The sequence below is a fragment of the Quercus robur genome, chromosome 9 (assembly GCF_932294415.1).
Source record: "Quercus robur chromosome 9, dhQueRobu3.1, whole genome shotgun sequence".
Lineage (NCBI taxonomy): Eukaryota > Viridiplantae > Streptophyta > Magnoliopsida > Fagales > Fagaceae > Quercus > Quercus robur.
Window position 1 is genome coordinate 32,448,702 of NC_065542.1, and position 18,347 is coordinate 32,467,048.

The window sequence follows — 18,347 nt, forward strand, 5'->3', positions numbered from 1 at the left end:
ATGCATCCTATAGTGGCACAACCAACAAAACCAGTTTCTTATGTGTTCACTCATTTTGAGACATCTCCTGAGGCAACTGGAATACATAGCAAACCTTATGCAGTTATACTATCAATACTTCTAAGCAGCTACAATCTATTAGGATATGACACTGCAGCTCAGCTAACAGAGGAAACAAAAAAGGCAGATAGAACTGGTCCTATTGCTATTCTTTCTAGTATTGGGATCGTCTCCATATTTGGATGGGCTTATTATTTAGCTCTTACCTTCTGCATTCATGTATGTTTCTAGTAGTTGGGTCCATTTCTTTTTCTTTTTTCTTTTTTTTTTAATGTACTTTAGCAAAGATAACTTGAAGATGACTTGAGGTTGTAATTTCAATGCAGGATTTTAACTATTTATTTGATGTGAACAATGAGACAGCCGGTGCATTTGTACCAGCACAGATTCTTTATGATGCTTTCCATGGGAGGTTTATTAATAATCCGGCTGGAGCTATTGTGTTTCTATGTATCATCTGGTTGTCATTCTTCTTTTGTGGACTTCCAGTTAATACTAGTGCTGCCAGAGTAGTAAGTATATCTCTCTATTAGAGGCTAGATAGGTTTTATTGAGTTTGGCTTACTACAGAGAATTGAACGTGACACAAACATGACATGTGTTCAAAATGACCGCATTCTAAGTACTAGAATCTAGAAATTACACAAACATATCACATGTTAAAAAAAGAACATGTCACTCTCATGTTCATGTTAAAAAAAGAACATGTCACTCTCATGTTTAATGCATCGGAGCACTATACAAAAGCTTGACTCAGATCTAGTTAGCCAAATTCTATTGTATTGCTTCATAAGTCACTAACTTACCCAATTTTTCCACAGCTGATCTTGAAGTCATTAAGGCAATCCGAAGAGTTCATAGTTCCCTTTTTTTTTTTTTTTTTTTTTAATGTCTTAACATGTTTCAATCAAGGAATGGAAATAAACTACTTTGGCTTCTTCTATTCTTCCTAGGTTTATGCTCTATCGGGGGATGGAGGAATCCCATTTTCATCAATATGGAGAAGAGACAGAGTTCACCAAAAGCGCAAGGTTCCAGCAAAGGCTGTGTGGCTCTGTGCAGCTATCAGCATTATGCTTGGTCTGCCCATCTTGAAACTTGACGTAGTTTACAATGCTATCGTTTCCTTAAGTATAATTGGATGGGTGGGAAGCTATGCTATCCCAATTTTCGCCAGGCTAGTCATGGCAGAGGAACATTTCAAACCAGGACCTTTCTATTTGGGTAAAGTAAGTAAGCCTATACGCTTGGTTGCCTTCATGTGGATATGTTTTACCTGCTCAACCTTCTTATTGCCAACAACCTACCCCCTCCAATGGACAACTTTCAATTACACATCAATAGCCCTCGCTGTAGCGTTGACACTGATAATGAGTTGGTGGTTCTTGGATGCAAGAAAATGGTTCAAGGGACCGGTAAAAGAATTAGAGCAACAAGATGAAGACATTTGAAATTTTGAATGTTTTTCAATTGCTAAGTTGATTAGATGTTGAACCCTAGTATAACATAAGATGCACCTCCACTTTGTTTTTCTCTTTCCATCAGTTCAATTTTTGTTTGAGTTATAAACCATCCTGCGAAGTTAATTATGGGATCATGTGGGATCCCCTTTTTATTTTTTATATTTCTTCTTATTTTAACCTTTTCTAGGGTTGGGTGTTTGGTTCTGAACATTCACTTATAGTCAATAAACACAACAATTTTTGGATAGGCAATTAGTTGAAGCTTATCTCAAACTCCAAGGCATAAATGCATGTTGAAAGTTTTACAAAATTGTAAAAGGATAAAAGCCTGTGCGTGTGTATATGCAAGAAAAACTATGGCAGACATCAAGGGCAGTAAACCTGCGTGAGAAAAGTTTGACAAAGTCAATGCTGTAGTATTACACTAGAAAATGTACAAACAGTATGTTGAGGTCTGGCATGTGTTATTTTACAGCTGAAAAAAGAAATATAAGTATGAAAAAAATTGACAAGTTTTTGGCTAAAAACATAATTGCATAGGAAAAGTAATGTCTCACAAAAAAATTATGTCAATGATTTGTTGGCTCAATTTGGAGCCAGTCATGCACAGCTGCTTATGAAACCTCTTTTCAGCAACACCATTATGGAAACCCTGTTTCTTTGATTTTTTTTTTTTTTTTTTTTTTTAATTATTTTGGCCATGTAGATCAAATCTATCGTGAACTCCTTTATGGCTTTATACTCCTGTCATTCCAAAATTTTAAAAATAAATAAATAAAAAATCACCACAATTGCCTTCAATCTATATACCCAAAATAAAATAAAATAACAATAAACTTTATTACCCAATATCCTGGTGCTGCAAAATCCCTGAAATGTATGATGAAACTGGGTTTGAACATAGTTTGGAAGACAGACAAGAACGAGCAAGATGCATATGATGTATCTTGTAGATGAGCATTTACCAATCCGATGCAAACGTTACCACAGAGAAGAACATCATCTGACCTCCTTATATTATCCTGCCAAGTTACACCATCACTAGAAGAACATCATCCTGCCAACCTAATAGGATCCATTTCACACAGAGAAAGAAAACGAAAAGAGTTAGCATCCTTCAGTTCTTATAATAAGGAATCCAGCTGACAGTATTTTGGGACAAATCCTAACAGAGACATTGAGTTCACAACATCTTACAATAATTGCTATTTGAAAAAGAAAATAAACTTAAACATAAGCAGAATGCATATACATACAGCGTGAGAAGTATTCTACTTTCCTATAAAAATAATTCTTGGGACTCCATTGGGGATGACCAATATTGCAAGAGGGTTTCTACAGTTAGCCTTCTAGTTGCACTGAGCATTGAGATGAAAAATCGACACCCATCAATTTTGTATTCTTCAAGAGGATTCCTGTGCCCAAAACTCCTTATATTCACCTGACAGAAAATTTATGTAAGCTTTTGTGTACAAGAAATTCAATGAGATCCAGATTAACAGGTGCATATATGTTACCGCTGAGCTAAGTCTGTTCATGTTTATTAGATGATCCCTCCAAAAACAATCTAGAGTCTTAACAAGAACTGCCCTCTGTAATTCAAAATGAAAGAAAATTAGGAAATGAAAAAAAAAGGGTAAAACTTCTTGAAGCAAGCAAAAGAAACAATCAGCAGCATTTCCAAGGGTAAACAGATCCCAAATGGAAAATTATATTATCTTTTATTTTCCCCTTTCCAGGCATTCCAGAAGTCATTGCATGAACTAAACCACTTAACTACTAATTGGAAAACAATAGTTCCCCATATTCATATCTCAATGGGTTTGGACAAAAAAGTGAAAAAACATGGGCATCTCTTTGCTAGTGTTTTGTTTGTTAGTAACTATTGAGACAAGCACACCAATTGACTACTAAATTGGAATAAAATTTCTTAGTGCTTCCTGCATTATTCTCTCTTGATTGGAGTTTTTTTTTTCTTTTTTTGATGAGCAATGGTATTTTATTAATGGAAAAGATTAACTAATGCTCATGATGATGAGCACACCGTAACCTTAAAGAATTATGCACAAAAATTAAGCGATTTTGTGAAATCTAGAAGAGAGTTACTATTTGTAAGACCCCACACACGAGACCCATCAAACAGACACTTGCACAACACTTGAATAAGTTTTGTCAGCCCTATGAACAAAAAAAAAACCTTTGTTCCACCTCATCGTTAAATTCATTTGGAGTTACAAAATCAATTGGTGTCTAGATTGGCAACAAAGACCTCAGCTGGCCTAGCAGTGAATCAATGTCGTAAATAATACAACCTTATCTTGAGCCATAAAAAGCACCATTGTATTGAACTCCTCCACTTGATAACAAATACATTCGCAATGTGTGCACTCTTTGATTTATTGTTCTCTTGGTGAACTTTCTCCTCATCAAGTAATGGGAAATCTTTCTTTTCAGCAGTAAGCAACATATTTGACTCTTCATTATGTTGAATTAAATCTACTATACATGGTTAAGATATTTCAACTTACCTTGTAGACTCTACATTATGATCTTGCTCCACCCACATTGAAGCAATATCTTTTGGCACTTGCACTTCTCTTTCAACACTAGGTTCCAGTGGTACTCAACGTAAGATCTCATTAGTCATTACCAACGTTGTCTCAAGTGTGGGAAGCAGTAATTTCATTGTGAACTATCATCTTTGGATGTTTCCAATGCCCCAAGTCGAGGTATTAACTTGTGTTAACTTTGCAAATAAGTCCTAAATGATTTTTGCTAGATTTGCTAAAGCTAGCTCCATTGCAAGTTGTGTGGAGTGGTCTTAAGACTGGAAACTTCACAAACGCTAAAACTATTTTTGAGTATGAGCATAAATTGCTTAGCCCCTGGATTACTCGGAAACTAGTTTTGGCAGGTGGGGTCAATTGTCCAGAAGTTTTACTAGCTAGAGGCAAGTCCAAACGCTCTTCTTTAGAAAGGCTACCAACATTAACCACAATATATATATATATATATATATATCATCTTGTTGAGATTGGAATAGATATTTCTTTCAAAAGGTATTCCTCTCCAAGCTTTTCTTTCATTTCTTCCCAATCAATAATGGCTAGCTTGCACAATCTAAATTGAAGGTTCTCAAGATTGTTCCAGTAATCCAGAACTCTACTAATGAGTTTTATCTTGGAAAACCTATCTTTCTTGCTATATGATGACCATACTCGTTCAAAGAATTAGTGCATCTCAGGTTACCAATTCGTGAAATCCCATGGGTCTTGAAGAGCATCAAAAGTAGGCGCTTTCAATATTACCATGGTTCACTAGAAGAATAAAGTTTCAACAATATATTGTAGAAAGAACCTAGACTAGGTTTGGGCTGCTAACTAAGCTAGTCCTGATTTGGTCTTGAATATGTATTTTGGGCTGGTGTGTTGCAGGCCTTGATATGCTAATGTGTGGGCTAATGGGCTGACCCACATGTACCACTATTGTTCTAGCTTTATCACTTTTTTATTTTTTTTGGAAACCTGGAAATATCAAATTCTATAAAACAGACTATGACACCAAAAGGACTGCATTGACCCAACAAGCTCTTCACAATCAGCTGTAATCAAAAGCAGTAATAATGGAGGCAGCATAGCACCAGAGGCAACAAGCAAGGTGACTCGCAGACTTAGACTTGTGGAAATCGCCAGTGTCAATGCAACAAGGGAGGATCAATGTTCATGGAAGGTCAATCTGGGTCAAGGCAATCATGGTAATACGACATGCTTGTGGCGACTGAGTCAACTTCCTAGCGCAATGACAACAATGGGATAAGGGTATACCAGTGGTAAGGGTTATTTTTTATGGGTGGGTCTTGGGCTGTGGGATCAAATGTGTTTGTTAGTGGCAAGATCAGGACTTTGGATGGTGGCAGGGCTTTAAACTTTTTTTTTACTTTTGTTAGCAGTTGAGGGGTAGGGCTGCTTTGGAAATGACAACAGTAGCTGGAATGGCTATCAATGGTGTGGAGGTTTCAGGGATGATTAGGGTTCAACGGCAGCTGGATTTTCTAATTGTTACGGTTTTGGCTGTGACCGACAGTTATGGGTGAAAATCACAAATCGAGTTTTGCTATAATACCAAAACAAAAGCAAGAAAAAACCAACACTGAAATTAAAGAACAGGAAAATAAATAAATGAACCTAATTAACTAAAAAGGCATAAAATATATATATATATATATATATATATCTAATTTACCAATAAAGATATAATAGACTTCCAAAAATTAAATGTTCTTAGCACTTCCCGTATCAGTAAATTCACATTAGAATTAGTGGAATTAACTTTTCAATTTAAAAATATCTTAGTAATATAAAGTTATTGTTGTTTTCATGTGAAACAAAAGTGCTCTAAATTGATAAGAAAAAATAATAATGAAAATTAAAATAATAATAATAATAATAATAATAATAATAATAATAATAATGATAATAAAAAAATTATGTTGATTAGCTAAATTTTTAGTATTTTCATTAATGAAATATACTACAACCTAAAATATTTTTGAACGGATGAGAGAGAGAGAGCAGCACAAACAATTTAAAATAAAGTAACCAAAAATGTGTTAAACAATATGGTGTTTCTTTTCTTTATGTTCCGTAAGATTAATTCTCTCAATAAATAGGTCATAAAATTATGTGAAAATCATTTCTTGTGGTTAAAAGGAGTATTTGCCCCCTTTAAAAAAAGAGGGCAAGTATGAAGACAATGGCCAAAGTTCATTATGCTATAGCTGTACAACAAGAACTCCACTAGGTTGAGTAATTATAATTTATAATGTACAAGTCAAATTACTATCAATGCTTTTTTGTTTTTTTTGGGGTAAGTAATCAAATTCATAAAAATCACAAAAAGAGGCAACCCTAGTACAGAGAAGTATACAAAGGAAGAATTAGTATTCACTCTTGTTAGCATAGTTCAATTTTCAAAAAGAAACAGAGCTTTTATTCCATCAGAAAGAGAACATATAAGGAGAAAGGATCTTACCTCAATTTCCTTCACATACGCATCATCATAACCTGATTCTTCTATGACATTTAAATATGAAGCAATTAGAGTATCTCCAAGGTACTTGCGAAGAAGATTAATAGTAGCCCGATACCTTCCATTCCTACATTATACATAATACTGAGTCCAAGTCAAGAATTTATTTATTTATTTATTTATTTATTTATTTATTTATTTGGTGTGTGTGTGTGTATCTTCAATTATAAGCAGATTATTAAGAGCCCTCACACAGTCAAATCATCAGAGCATATAGCAAGCCAACGTTTCAATGAAGAGCTCTTCCTGCGTATTCCTCTAAAGGAATTTGAAGGTTTTGGCAAGTTTGGAAGGTAAAAGCTGTCAATATCAATTGAACTAGAGTCATGTAGTTGTCCAAGGGATTTTAGCAATGCATCCTTAGTGATCCCTGCAAATGAGTCTTCAAAAATTCCATCTGTTGAGGATATATTTTAACAAAGCATACCATCATTGTAATTTGATAATTTTAAAAAGGCAAAATATCATTTTTGGTCCTTACATTTTGGGGTCACAATCAATTTGATCCCTACATTTTAGTAGTAGTCAATTTAGCCCCTATCATTTTCAACTTGCAGTCAATTTCCGTTACTGAGTTGACGGTAAGGACCAAATTACTGCAAGTTGAAAATAACATGGACCAAATTGTCTGCTACCAAAATGTAAGATGAAATTGACAGTGACCCCAAAATGTAGGAACCAAAATGGTATTTTTGCCTTTGAAAAACATGGTGCAAAGAAATCCAAGACCGAGTAATTGTTACAAATCAGCTCACCATCCAACAGCTTCCCAGCAATTGAGATGAATTCCTTCAAGAGCTTCCCCAAGCTCCAACTCCTTGGATGCTATCAGACACAAACAGGGCAATAAGTTAAATGAATCAGTGCACAGCAATATACAACATCCTATGACAAGATCCAAACTACCTTCAATGGATCAACATTTCCAAAAACAATTTCATCCACAACTGCCTGCATGTACCTATAAGATTGTTTTTATAGGGGGGAAAACCATAAAAATAATGATAAATAAAAATAAAAATAAAAATTCAACATTCAAAATGTGATCTAACAGGACAGAGTAGCACAAATGGAATTACTAAAAACTAAAAGGCACTCACTGGAGAATGTATTGGGAACAACTTTCACTATCACCCGTTAAAATTAATTGCCTAAGGTCATAGACATGCTTTCTTTGCACCTGAAATAAGAAAATCAAATTACTGATAGATGACTAGCACAAGTTTTATTTAAATCTAATAAATATCAAAGACCTTTGCAGTGTAAAAGCAATTCATAAGAAAGGGTTGTACCTAAAATTTAGAAAAGGCACTTCCATGCATACCTCTAATACTTCATCAAACTCAACCAGGCTCTTTCTTATGCCAAAAAAGTACTTCTCCACATTGATTTGCAATGCCAAGAGCTATAAGTTTATGATAATCTATGTTAGCAATAAAAGGAAGATTCTAATCAAACACAAAAAAGAATAAACAAATAATAAAAGAAAAAAAGCATACAAGAATGAGTAGATGAAAAGGATATCATGGAAAAGTTAGACCATAACCTGCTTTACAATTGTTTCACCCTCAATTGGTACATCCTCATCATTTGTAATCTTAGATATAAGTCTCACTGCCCATTCAGTATCAAAATTAAACTTTTGAAACATCTCATCCTGCAAGCTGTTACATAAATATGTAGTATGAGACTTCAGCTAAGACAAGCACCTTACTAAAAATAAGAATATTAGAAATCTGAAAAAGTTCATTTATTTGGTTCGATGTTCCATGTGGAATCTACAGCAAAGACAAAGTTATAAATTAAAGTGTTAGAAGTCCACTCCTTGAAAAACATTACACTTTAAAAATCACATAATTACCGAAAGATCATAATAACAATATCATGATTCAACACATCAAAACTAACTTTTAGCCAAATGAAAAATGAGATAAAAGATAATAATAGATTAGTGTAGCACTCCTTGTTTTATCAAAGCCACTTAACTTATATGGAAATGTCAACATTCACTCTTTGAAACTCATAGTTTCAATAATTTAATTATCTCCAATCTTCCAGCAGGCCACATGACTAGGTCACTTCAACATCTACACCTAACTTATCTTTCTTTAACATATAAACATATGAAGGTTCCTTATTCTTAGTTCATAATTTGACTCCATTCAGCAAATCAGACTGAACAGATAACTAATTCATAACAAAATAATATTCACAATGGTAAATTCACTGACTTGACTAAAAGGAATAAGAAAACTTAGAGCATATATGGGAAATGCAGTACCGACTACCAAGAGCTGCATTTGATCCTGCCCCTATAGATCTTACAAGTTTCTATTTTAACTTTTGTTAAGTAATATCTTACAAGTTTCACCTTCTTCATTTTGGTTTATAAATTCATTGAAAATTATCATTTGTTTTCTCTTCTGAAACTCATCATATTTGATACAATTAATTTTAAATATCTATATACATTGCATATATGTTTATATTCCATTATTCCTCCCTTTTTGTGCTGCGTATAATTTAGAGAGAGAATTACATTCCCAAAACATCCACCCAGCCCACCTTCCCCTTCTGCTCAAAAAGGAAAAGGACAAATAAAAAGAATAAAAGTTGAACAACACATATCCAAGCCTAACGTAACCACACAAGTGTCCAATTATTTTGGCTGCAAGAAACCAATTGCAGTTTTTCTAACCACAGCCTATTCAACCAGACATGCTTATTAGTTCCAAAATGAAAGGAGAGATAAATTATAAGTCCACACAGAATCACCCAAGAATCAAGGCTATAAGGAATAATATGGCCCTCAAACTTAATTAGTCCAGATTTAATGCATCAGTCTTGATAACTAGCATAGCTTTGAACATATGGGATTTAAGAATCTGAACCCCTTTCAATTCAGAGCGGATTTATTTCCTTTTTTAGTACCTGTTGTTCAGTACACTGAAAAGGGAATGAGCAGAAGCAGAAATCATTTTGAGTTCTATATTATAATAGCTGACTAAAGCCATTTAGATTTACAGATAGCTAAAAACTTTCTACTCCATTTTTCTTTGTTATAACTATTTACAGACACCAAATACCATTGAACAGTATACTACCTCACCATAAACCGTGTTGATCCAGGATCCCCTTGCCTTCCAGCTCTTCCACGAAGCTATTTAAAAGCATCACCATTTATGGATCAGAACCATGTCTAAATTGGAATACATAACAAGGAACCACAAACTTATATTTTTTTTTTCAAATGAGTGAATAAATCAATGAAAATTACCCAATGGGGGGGCTCAACCCAAGTACAGAGGGAGTAGCCTTAGAATCTAAAATGTTGGCTTTCACTGAAACCATCATGCAACTAAGGGCTCACCTGGTTATCTATTCTTCGTGATTCATGCAAGGATGTGCCAATCACATGAAGACCCCCTATTTTTTTGACCTCATACCCCTCACGTGAACAGTGGACTTCACAATCCTTCAGAACTGACAGATAAGCTAGTGCTATAGTAGGGCCAAGAGGGTACATCTCAGACTCTTCATCAACAAGCTTTTCTATATCTTTCAAATTAATTGATTGACTCATTTCCACAGCTTCCAAGATCAAAGTTTTTGCTTTTTGATATTTCCAGCTCTTACCCTCACTTTTGCATACATATTTAGCTGGGTGATTCACATAGAAATGAACAGAAAACATCAATTATAAATACGCATACTTCAAAGAAAAATATAATAGAAAATTCATCCAAAATGAGCTTGGAGTAAAATATTTCAAATGTGATGAGGTCACCAACCCATTAGGGCTGCCTTGGCAAGCAGAGCCAATGATGATGATCCAACCTTTATCTTTGACAATACCTATACCAAAAGATTGATTAAACACAGAATTTATTGTTTAGCAGCACTTAGAGACCACAATGGATCACCTTTTTTGAAATTTCCCCACCATCAACTTCAACATTAGGAGCTTCTCGTGTTAAAGCCGAAAGTAACTGATCCTCTATAATTTCTTTTGCAAGCATCTTACATATCACAACAGAAACGACAGGAAGTCCTGCTCATTGTCAAAGTGATACTCCAAACAAGAAAATATCAAAGTAATCAAACTAAAAATATAGATACATATGCATTATCAGTTCATCTTAACTTACCCAGTAGTCATGATAGGATATATTCTTTAAATTGAAAGTTGGACGTATATAAGTAATCTAACAAGAACACCTACCTTTGGATTTCCTCCTAGTATTATATCAGTGCCTCTACCAGCCATATTTGTGGAAATGGTTATGGCATTTTTTTGCCCTGCCTGGGCAACAATCTCAGCCTCCTTACCAGCATACTGATTTAATTAATTAAAAAAAAAAAAAAACAAAAGGCCATCCAATGAGCAAGAGACAAATTGTGCATTCAACGGTAAGGTCAAAATGAGTAAAATATTAACAAACCTTGGGCCGTGCATTCAGGACATTGTGGGGTATATTCCATTCCCTCAGCAGATCAGACAAATGTTCAGAATTCTCCACACTGCACCAAGAAAATAAGAGCTCTTAGTCATAAATCAGCTGCCTCTGAAACCTTCAAAAGATAATATTACTAGTTGGATGCATATAAGGTAAGATATTTCAGTATTCAAACTAAACCAAGGTGATTGACATCAAATGGCACCAACGCAAAAATAAATAAATCACTAACTTAACTTGATGGGCCTAAAGGAAATAACTAATAGCATTAAATTACAATAAATGACAAAGTCATGTTCATCCCTTTGTAAATCATAATCTGAAAGGTATGCATTCATATTCCAAAACAAGTTACCACATCAAAATAGGGCATGGAATGCTTTGCTTTTCCTTCCTCCATATATTACTATCAAGGAAGGATCTGCCCATGCAATTTTCTTTCTAAAGATTAATTTATTATTCAAAACAAGCCATTTCAAGATTAAACTTCATAGAACCATAGGAATATTAACCTTAGCCTACTTGGTACCGGTGGAAGGGCTTCATGAGGATATGGATACTTTTATTGCTGTGACAATTTTTTTTTATCATCAATATTTCATCGCCATTATGCATAGAAGAGCCAGATTTCTACAAAGTTTAGGTCCTTGCACAAATAAGTGTAACAGCAAGAAACATCCAACATACTGTAAGAAGTCAAGTTATGAACTAACAAACATTAGGATGTAAAATAGAGGCAGATTAAATTAGTCACAGACAAAGCATAGTGCAAGATTGTTAAAACAGGTATATTGACAAGCAAACCAGAGATTTACCTAGTCGTTCCAACTAAAACAGGACGACCCAGTCTAAACATGTATGCAACTTCTTGACGAACATGATCCCATTTTCCACGAGCAGTCTAAAATAACGCAACCCAAGTCATTAGTCAAGTTGAAATAAAGAAAACCTGAAACAAAATCAAGAATAAATATCGAATGCCCTACAGCAAAAGCTTGGATGGGTAAATCTTTACGAATATTTGGAAGATTGGTGGGCACTTCAATAACTGGTATCTGGAACATTTTCAAAAACTCTTTTTCCTGCAATAATAACTCTTTTTGTGAGAAATGCATTGCAAAAAATTAGCAAAGCATTAAATTCAAAATATAGTTGATTACAATGTCAAAATCCATATTAACATCCATACCTCCGTTTTTGCAGTCCCAGTCATCCCTGACAGCTTTGGGTAAAGCTTAAAGAGTGATTGATATGTGATTTGTGCCACAATAACTGAATCAGCCTAACAAGTGTAAAAATTGACACTTTGAATCAGATAAGTTCAACGCAATCATAAAAATGAGCAGAACAAACTTCATAACCTAATGTTAAACATCAAGATACCTGAATCTTCAGACCTTCTTTAGCCTCTACAGCCTGATGAATCCCCTCAGACCATCTCCTTTTCTCTTCAACTCTGCCTGTCAGCTGCATATTTTTTTTTTTTAATGTCCAATCCATTAACAATAAGCATCTTTCAAAACAACATGATTTAATCCCACAAAAGATGTGTGTGTAATAAAATAGGCTTAAGTTACAACTAGCGCAACTCTTATTTTTCATAGGTATACTTAGTATAACTCCTAGTTAATGTAACAACAAAATTTGAATTGAAGAGCATAAAACACAATTTATTGAGAAACAGCACCTAATCATGCCTGTTATAAAAGAAGGTTTTGGAACCCCTGGACATGGTTATCTAGTCTGCCATCCACCCAAAATTCCTTCCCCTTAAAATGAACTGATATGGTAATAAACATCATGCTATAAGAAGTATGAGCTCCCTTTGTTTAAAATTACAAAGTTTCTCTATCTCCATGGTATTGTCTAAAACTGCTTCCAGGTCCTTTTTTTTTTTTTTTTGGGATTTTTTAGAATTTGAATCTCGGACGTCTCCATTGTAAACACCACTATGAATCATTTTCCTCAAGCAAGTCCAGAACTTGAACTATACCCCAATTGAATGGTATCTGTCAGTGTCCTCATACAAGAGCCCTCATTTTGTGCATAACATATACTTAAATCGTTGCATCTGGAACAACTTCCAAAGGTCAAGTGTTCCTTTGATTTGGAAAAATTAAAAACATGTGCATATATTTTGTTTTCTAAGTAAAAAAATAAACCACGTGCACATTTTGTTTCTGGTATATACATGATCTCTTTGCTCTACAAGATATTTCTCAACTTCAACTCTAATTAATTTCCTTCTCATTTTCCGGGGAGCCCTTAGGCATTCATTGATGCTTAAGCCTAACTAATTTGCTGCCCTTATTATCCAATTTCAGATATTTTCCATCTACTTACTCATAAAATATGGGTTCAGTCCCCAGTGGATTTGATTTTAATATATTACTTATCCAAATATATATATATATATATATTATTCATAAATATGATTAGCTGATTGTAGACGATAAAAATATCATAGATTTACATATCGCTAATGTAAGTCTAAGGAAACTGGTGAGAAAAAATATCAATAAAAATTTTTATCTTTCAAATTGCTGGGATGAGCACAGAGTACGCAGATTTCAGTTAAGTGGATTGGGATTCTTTAATCACTCTTCTTTGTAATCTTTTGATATGTGCTCTGCTTTGTAATTTTCTTACTATTGACGTAGAAACTCACTAAATCAATACTTGCCATAGCAAAAGCCAGCATTATTTGGGCATAACATGCATGAACTTTTATTGTATAACAGTTACAATAACCATATCTCAAAATACATAAGCACAAATATAAAAATACAAATCAGAACAAAAGAAGAGAAGCTAATTATCTGATAAAGGAACATTCTTAAAGAATTAAAATGCACAAATACATATAAGTAATACCTCATTGATTATGAGAGCCTTCCCATCTCTAACAATGTATTGAACATCTCGCCGATAGAACTCTTTAGCTTTCAAAGCATTCATCACAAACCTGTGATTATTCAGTACTAACTAGTAAGTTGTAAGTTGAATCAAAACAACTCAATATTGCTGATTTTAAATTGAACAAAATAACCAGTAAGTTCAAACAACTCAATATTCACTTCAATCACTGGAGGATTGTGAACCAAAGAAAATAAGAGTTGTTGAAACTTCCCAGGGAAAGAAAAAGGTTGGTTTGTAGTTACTTGAAAGAACAAGCTAAAAAGCGAATAATAGAGAAAGATACAAGAGAACATAAACAGGAGTTAATGTTGATGGTCTACACAAACTTTGTCACAACCAGTAATAATCACATTGACAACATAAGCAAGAGATACTGACCTAGCCCAAGGATCATTTTCATCCCATAAGTCATTTGTTTCAAGAGCGGTCTCAGCAAGTGCAATCCCTTCCTCAGTTAACTCCACTGAATTATCTTTAAGCTCCACATTGTAATGCTGTCAACAGAATTGTTTTAGAGAGCGGTTTATTTTACTTAAAACATGATGAATCCAAATTACAAGAGTCTTCTGAACTGCTCTAATTTGTCACTTAACCAAACAAGAAAGCAAAAGACTGGACTCACAAGGCCCTGCACAAGCAGCTCAGCTATTTTAGCAGCAACTGGATATCGTGCGGCATCTTTACTAGCCTGAAATACAGAAAAGGAAGGATATTCTGTTAACAAGATAATGCTACAAATTTGACTACTGTCGTTTCTTATTTTTAAATAACCAACACTAAAAATATAGGACATCACCTCCCCACTGATTAACAAAGGATTTCTTCCTTCATCTATAAGGACTGAGTCAACTTCATCAACTATCGCAAAATGAAATGGCTTTGGCCTGTTCCAAAGAAAAATATTGCTAAGAGTCCAATAACATGAATAAAGATGAACTTCAATTAATTTTATGAAAAATACCATCTCATCACAAGTTGTCCGCTATTTCCAGCAAGATTATCGCGCAGATAGTCAAAACCAAGTTCCTGATGACATTTAGAACAACAAAAAAAGCAGTAACAAAATATAAATAAATAAATAAAGCACATAAAATTCATTATTCAAATGCATGAAGACAATTTTAAATAACTGCAAAAAGGCAAAAAAGACCAGCATCAAGCATCAATGTACTAATTTTTTTTAGATAAGTACAAGCATCAATGTACTGTACTACACAAAAGAGGAAACTACTTACCGAATTGTTGGTGTATGTTATATCACATCGATAGTTGGATCTTCGCTCTTCAGCTGTCATACCCCTCTATATACACAAGCAACCAAAGATCAAATCTCTGTTAAGCTGCAGGATAGATGTGTGTGTTGAGTGGTGATTTACACCTATCTTCATTGTATACAAAATAAATTTACTGGAAGTCGGGAGGCCCAGCCCTTATGTCCCCAACATTACATCAGAAGGACCCAGGTACTAGGCTACTAGCCAAGCTTAGCCCTGTACTTGAAAATTTACAGTTACTCAGGCAATTATCTTTTCTTTCTTTCTTCTATTTTTTTTTTTGGCTGGATTCACAGGCAATTACCTGAATTAGACCCACAGAAAGACCTAAGAAACGATGAACACGACCCATCCATTCAGCATCACGTTGAGCTAAATAATCATTAACAGTTACCACTGTAGAGACAGAGAGAAAGAACAACAGGATTAATACAGCATATAGACAACAAACAAATTCATCAAAATTAAGTAAAAAAAGGACCCAATGCACCTCCAATCCTACTAAAGCCTTGAAGTACCCACAGTATTGTGTTTTTTTAATTGGTAAGTTATGTGCCCAGTGAGTTTTGAACCCACAATCATGCCCTCCACCTTGCTCTTACAGGGGTAGGAGGTGTTATTTTCGATAGAGCTCAATGTGCAAAATAAATCATTTTATACAAGACTTTAACAAATAGAATTTAAACAAACTACGAAGAAGTTTAGTACCTATAGAAAATGACACAAAGCACCTCTTATGTCATAGGAGGTCGTATCCTTTCATATGATATTATTCTAATTAGTATGCTCTTACATTTTTCAGAAAATCATGAACTCACTCATACATGTTCTTGGCTTTCTCAACCTTAACAATGACCTATATATTTGGGCCTTCAAGTATTTCTCATAGATTCTCCTCTCCCAAAATTTTCTTACAAATTACATATGATAGCTGTTCAGGAGCCTAGTATCAACTAATCCTAAAACCATGCTCTATTGACCAATGTAGTAATTTCCCATAAAATTTTCTCATTTGTCACAGAAACTAAAACCATGTAGCGAACAAGTTATGAGAGACCACATACCATGAACACCCTCACCAGTCAGGGCATTAAGATACGCTGCTAGTGTGGACACCAATGTCTTTCCCTCACCCGTTTTCATCTCAGCAATAGACCCATCATGAAGCACTGCTCCACCAATAATCTATTATCGACATTCACAACGTGTAATCAGCTCAATTTTGCATTTTAAGTGAATAAGCAGCAGTAAAATTTGTGTATGCATATGTGTAAACAAGACTAACAAGAGAGATACCTGGACATCAAAATGGCGCATTCCAAGTTTCCTCCTTGCCGCTTCACGAACAACAGCAAATGCCTCTGCGAAGATCACAATCAAACAAACATTAACATTATAAAATTAACAAAAGCATTATTCAAGGTTCTAAACATTTGAAATTGAAACAGAAAAACGGATAGTTCAAGTTCAACCAGCTTGAATATCGGCAAGCGTCTCCCCTTCACTTAACCGGCGACGAAACTCCACAGTTTTCGCAGTCAGCTATAAAAGCAAACACAAACAAAAACACTTATACAAAAAATGCACTCTCCCAAAATTAAAACTGCAGCAAAGAGAAAAAGAACTCGAACCCAGAAACCTGTTCATCAGAGAGACTCTGAATCTTCGGCTCAAGAGCATTCACAGAGTTCACTAGACGGTAATAGTCAAGCACAACCCAGTGATTTAAGCTCGTAAAATCACTCCAAGTCTTAGTAACACGACCCAAATGATCCTAAAAAAACAAAAAGTAATGTAATTGCACACGTAAACATTTTGTCAAACAGATGGTGGGCATTAAAAAAAATGCAACCTTTAATACTGCAGAGGTCGGTTTAGGTGCCATACGACATCGTTGCCGCCGAAATGAAGAAGAAGAAGGTGGAGGAGGTAGAGTGAGAAAGGGTTTGGTAAGAGAAAAAGTGGTGGTTGGTTGGGGAGGTTTTGGTTTTGGAGAGAGGAAAGATGGGTTTAGGAAAGCAGCCACAGTGGCCATGTGGATGTGGTGTGGAAGGTTGTTCTTCCTTGTGGGTGTGCTTCGATGGGGCTAATAAGCTTAAAAGCCAGTATTCATCTATGGGTGCTTTGCTTTTTGCATGTACGAGTTTTTGTATATATGGGTTTGGTATTGGGAGTGTATTTGAGTAGTAGTAGTAGTAGTAGTAGTACTTTTTGTTGAAAGCATGTGTGTTTTTTCTCTTTTCTTTGGGAAGGGTTTAAGAATATTCGGTAAAAAGCTAACGTAGGTTGCGTGGTAACAATTAAAAATTAAAATTATTTTACTATTTAGTTTAATTTTACTATTATTTATGGACTTTATTACACTTTTTGGTATTATTTATAAGCCCTACTATACTATTTCAACTAACTTTTACCTTTATCTACCGTACTTTCAATAATAATTTTTAAGTTTCAATAAAATAAGTGGTATCCAAAAACACCCGTAATAATAGCATCAATTCACCATGGACTACAAACTGCATTACTATACAGAGTACAACTCACGTCGCGTGTGATTCATAGAGAAAGCTAACGGAGAAGGCAGTTATTCTTTTTTTTTTTTTCTTTTTTTTTTAAGGAAAATTCTTATAGTTTACATTTGTATTTGTAAGGTAAGATTTTAATCATACCCAGGTTATTACAAGGAGAATTTCCTTGAGGTAGACGGCAAAAATTTTGAACCCATAATCTCATGGATATTATGAGGCCTTAAGAATAACTTAGCCATAATATTATATATGTATATAAATATTTAGTCTACAATGTATGATTTACATTAATAGTGTAATGTATACCTATAATTACCTATTTTTAATAATTGGATATTTACATTGCGAGGACATTCATTTGGATGCAAGTATCAATTAAGTTATAAAACTCTTTAATTAAGAAAATGATAGTTTGCTACACATCATGTTATACAATACATGGTTACACACTCATTTTTTGAACTAAAATAGTATCTTTTTAGATCTGCCTCTCCCAAAATGTGTGGATTTCAAATGTTATGAGAAGTTTGTCTCTCAAAATTGTCTCATAAGATACCA

General features: G+C 34.4%; 2 protein-coding genes across 7 annotated transcripts; one reads left to right on the forward strand and one right to left on the reverse strand.

Moving 5' to 3' along the window:
- Positions 1-1,633, forward strand: LOC126700973 (amino-acid permease BAT1 homolog). Its single transcript, XM_050399131.1, has 3 exons — positions 1-279; positions 387-572; positions 1,014-1,633. Exons 1-3 carry the CDS (start codon positions 1-3, stop codon positions 1,509-1,511), a joined length of 963 nt encoding a protein of 320 aa, XP_050255088.1. The 3' UTR covers positions 1,512-1,633.
- A 276-nt stretch (positions 1,634-1,909) lies between these two features.
- LOC126701258 (protein translocase subunit SECA2, chloroplastic) lies at positions 1,910-17,474 on the reverse strand. Of its 6 annotated transcripts, none has more exons than XM_050399372.1 (33): positions 17,114-17,471; positions 16,901-17,035; positions 16,734-16,803; positions 16,558-16,622; positions 16,326-16,446; positions 15,566-15,657; positions 15,223-15,288; positions 14,949-15,013; positions 14,784-14,871; positions 14,610-14,675; positions 14,366-14,481; positions 13,943-14,033; positions 12,452-12,535; positions 12,258-12,350; positions 12,055-12,150; positions 11,884-11,969; positions 11,054-11,132; positions 10,834-10,947; positions 10,535-10,630; positions 10,403-10,466; positions 9,982-10,271; positions 9,716-9,771; positions 8,158-8,275; positions 7,936-8,016; positions 7,712-7,791; positions 7,518-7,572; positions 7,367-7,436; positions 6,804-6,981; positions 6,555-6,678; positions 3,041-3,115; positions 2,780-2,964; positions 2,369-2,588; positions 1,910-2,267 (listed from the first exon to the last, which is right to left on the reverse strand). In XM_050399372.1, exons 1-31 carry the CDS (start codon positions 17,294-17,296, stop codon positions 2,803-2,805), a joined length of 3,159 nt encoding a protein of 1,052 aa, XP_050255329.1. In that variant the 5' UTR covers positions 17,297-17,471; the 3' UTR covers positions 1,910-2,267; positions 2,369-2,588; positions 2,780-2,802. The 6 variants fall into 6 exon arrangements, with proteins under 6 accessions (XP_050255329.1, XP_050255328.1, XP_050255327.1 ...); XM_050399371.1 differs by having other exon boundaries at positions 6,804-6,993; XM_050399370.1 differs by having other exon boundaries at positions 6,804-7,008.
- Positions 17,475-18,347: the final 873 nt, after the last annotated feature.

Coding starts and splice junctions, on each gene's coding strand:
- LOC126701258 (XM_050399370.1), bottom strand. CDS start 17,296: ATGGCCACTGTGGCTGCTTTCCTAAACCCATCTTTCCTCTCTCCAAAA. Junction 8,276..9,715: donor TCAACACGGTTTATGGTGAG/GTAGTATACTGT, acceptor TTTATGTAACAG/CTTGCAGGATGAGATGTTTC. Junction 2,965..3,040: donor TGAACAGACTTAGCTCAGCG/GTAACATATATG, acceptor ATTTTCTGTCAG/GTGAATATAAGGAGTTTTGG.
- LOC126700973 (XM_050399131.1), top strand. CDS start 1: ATGCATCCTATAGTGGCACAACCAACAAAACCAGTTTCTTATGTGTTC. Junction 280..386: donor CTCTTACCTTCTGCATTCAT/GTATGTTTCTAG, acceptor ATTTCAATGCAG/GATTTTAACTATTTATTTGA. Junction 573..1,013: donor ATACTAGTGCTGCCAGAGTA/GTAAGTATATCT, acceptor TATTCTTCCTAG/GTTTATGCTCTATCGGGGGA.